This window comes from Fonticula alba (genome assembly GCF_000388065.1).
Source record: "Fonticula alba strain ATCC 38817 unplaced genomic scaffold supercont2.1, whole genome shotgun sequence".
Lineage (NCBI taxonomy): Eukaryota > Rotosphaerida > Fonticulaceae > Fonticula > Fonticula alba.
In genome coordinates, this window is record NW_009242971.1 from 1,772,320 (window position 1) to 1,772,911 (window position 592).

Below are 592 nucleotides of genomic sequence, written 5' to 3' on the forward strand. Positions count from 1 at the left end.
CCCATCCACCCACCCGTCAGCCTCACTCCCTTTCCCCGGGTCTTGCTTGTCATCTCTTATTTCCCCACCCTCTCCTGCCTCCTTGCCCCCTCGGGCCTCCGCCCCTGTCCCCTCCGCTTTACCCTGCCATCCCTCGGGTATGCCGACTGGGGCTTGTACAGTATAATATAGGACAGACAAAACAGCAACCATGTGTCCCGTTCTCGCTCCCTCTTTTTTCTTCTTTCGGGCCTCGTCTGTCGCCCCTGATTTCAACAAGCGAACAAGAGAGCCCGATCAACAGGCAACTTTCCTCCCTCATCCCACAAAAGCCGCGCAATACGGCGAAAGAGTGAGGGGGAGAGATAGAGCCCCGATTGTTGCTGCGCCGAGCAGTGGGGAGCACAAAACCACACACACACACACACACACACACACACACACACACATGGACGATTGTGGCATTCTTTCGTTTGTATTTTTACAACCCATCTCCAGAGCAGCAGCAGCACCGGGCTCAGGGCAGGGAAAGGGGGACAGGAGGGGGGATATATGTGTATGTCTGCGTATGTGCATGTGTGAAGCAAGGCCGGTACAGGGGAGGGAGAGGGGG

The 592-nt window shown here is 56.6% G+C and overlaps 1 protein-coding gene across 1 annotated transcript in view; it reads right to left on the reverse strand.

The window, feature by feature from the left end:
• Positions 1-53, reverse strand: part of H696_00394 (hypothetical protein) — a gene marked incomplete at both ends in the record, with an annotated part of 1,617 nt that extends 1,564 nt beyond the window's left edge. Inside the window, one exon of the mRNA XM_009494242.1 lies at positions 10-53. Within this exon, the coding sequence (XP_009492517.1) occupies positions 10-53 (44 nt within the window). The remainder of the gene's footprint in view (positions 1-9) is intronic.
• Between the last annotated feature and the right edge of the window lie 539 nt (positions 54-592).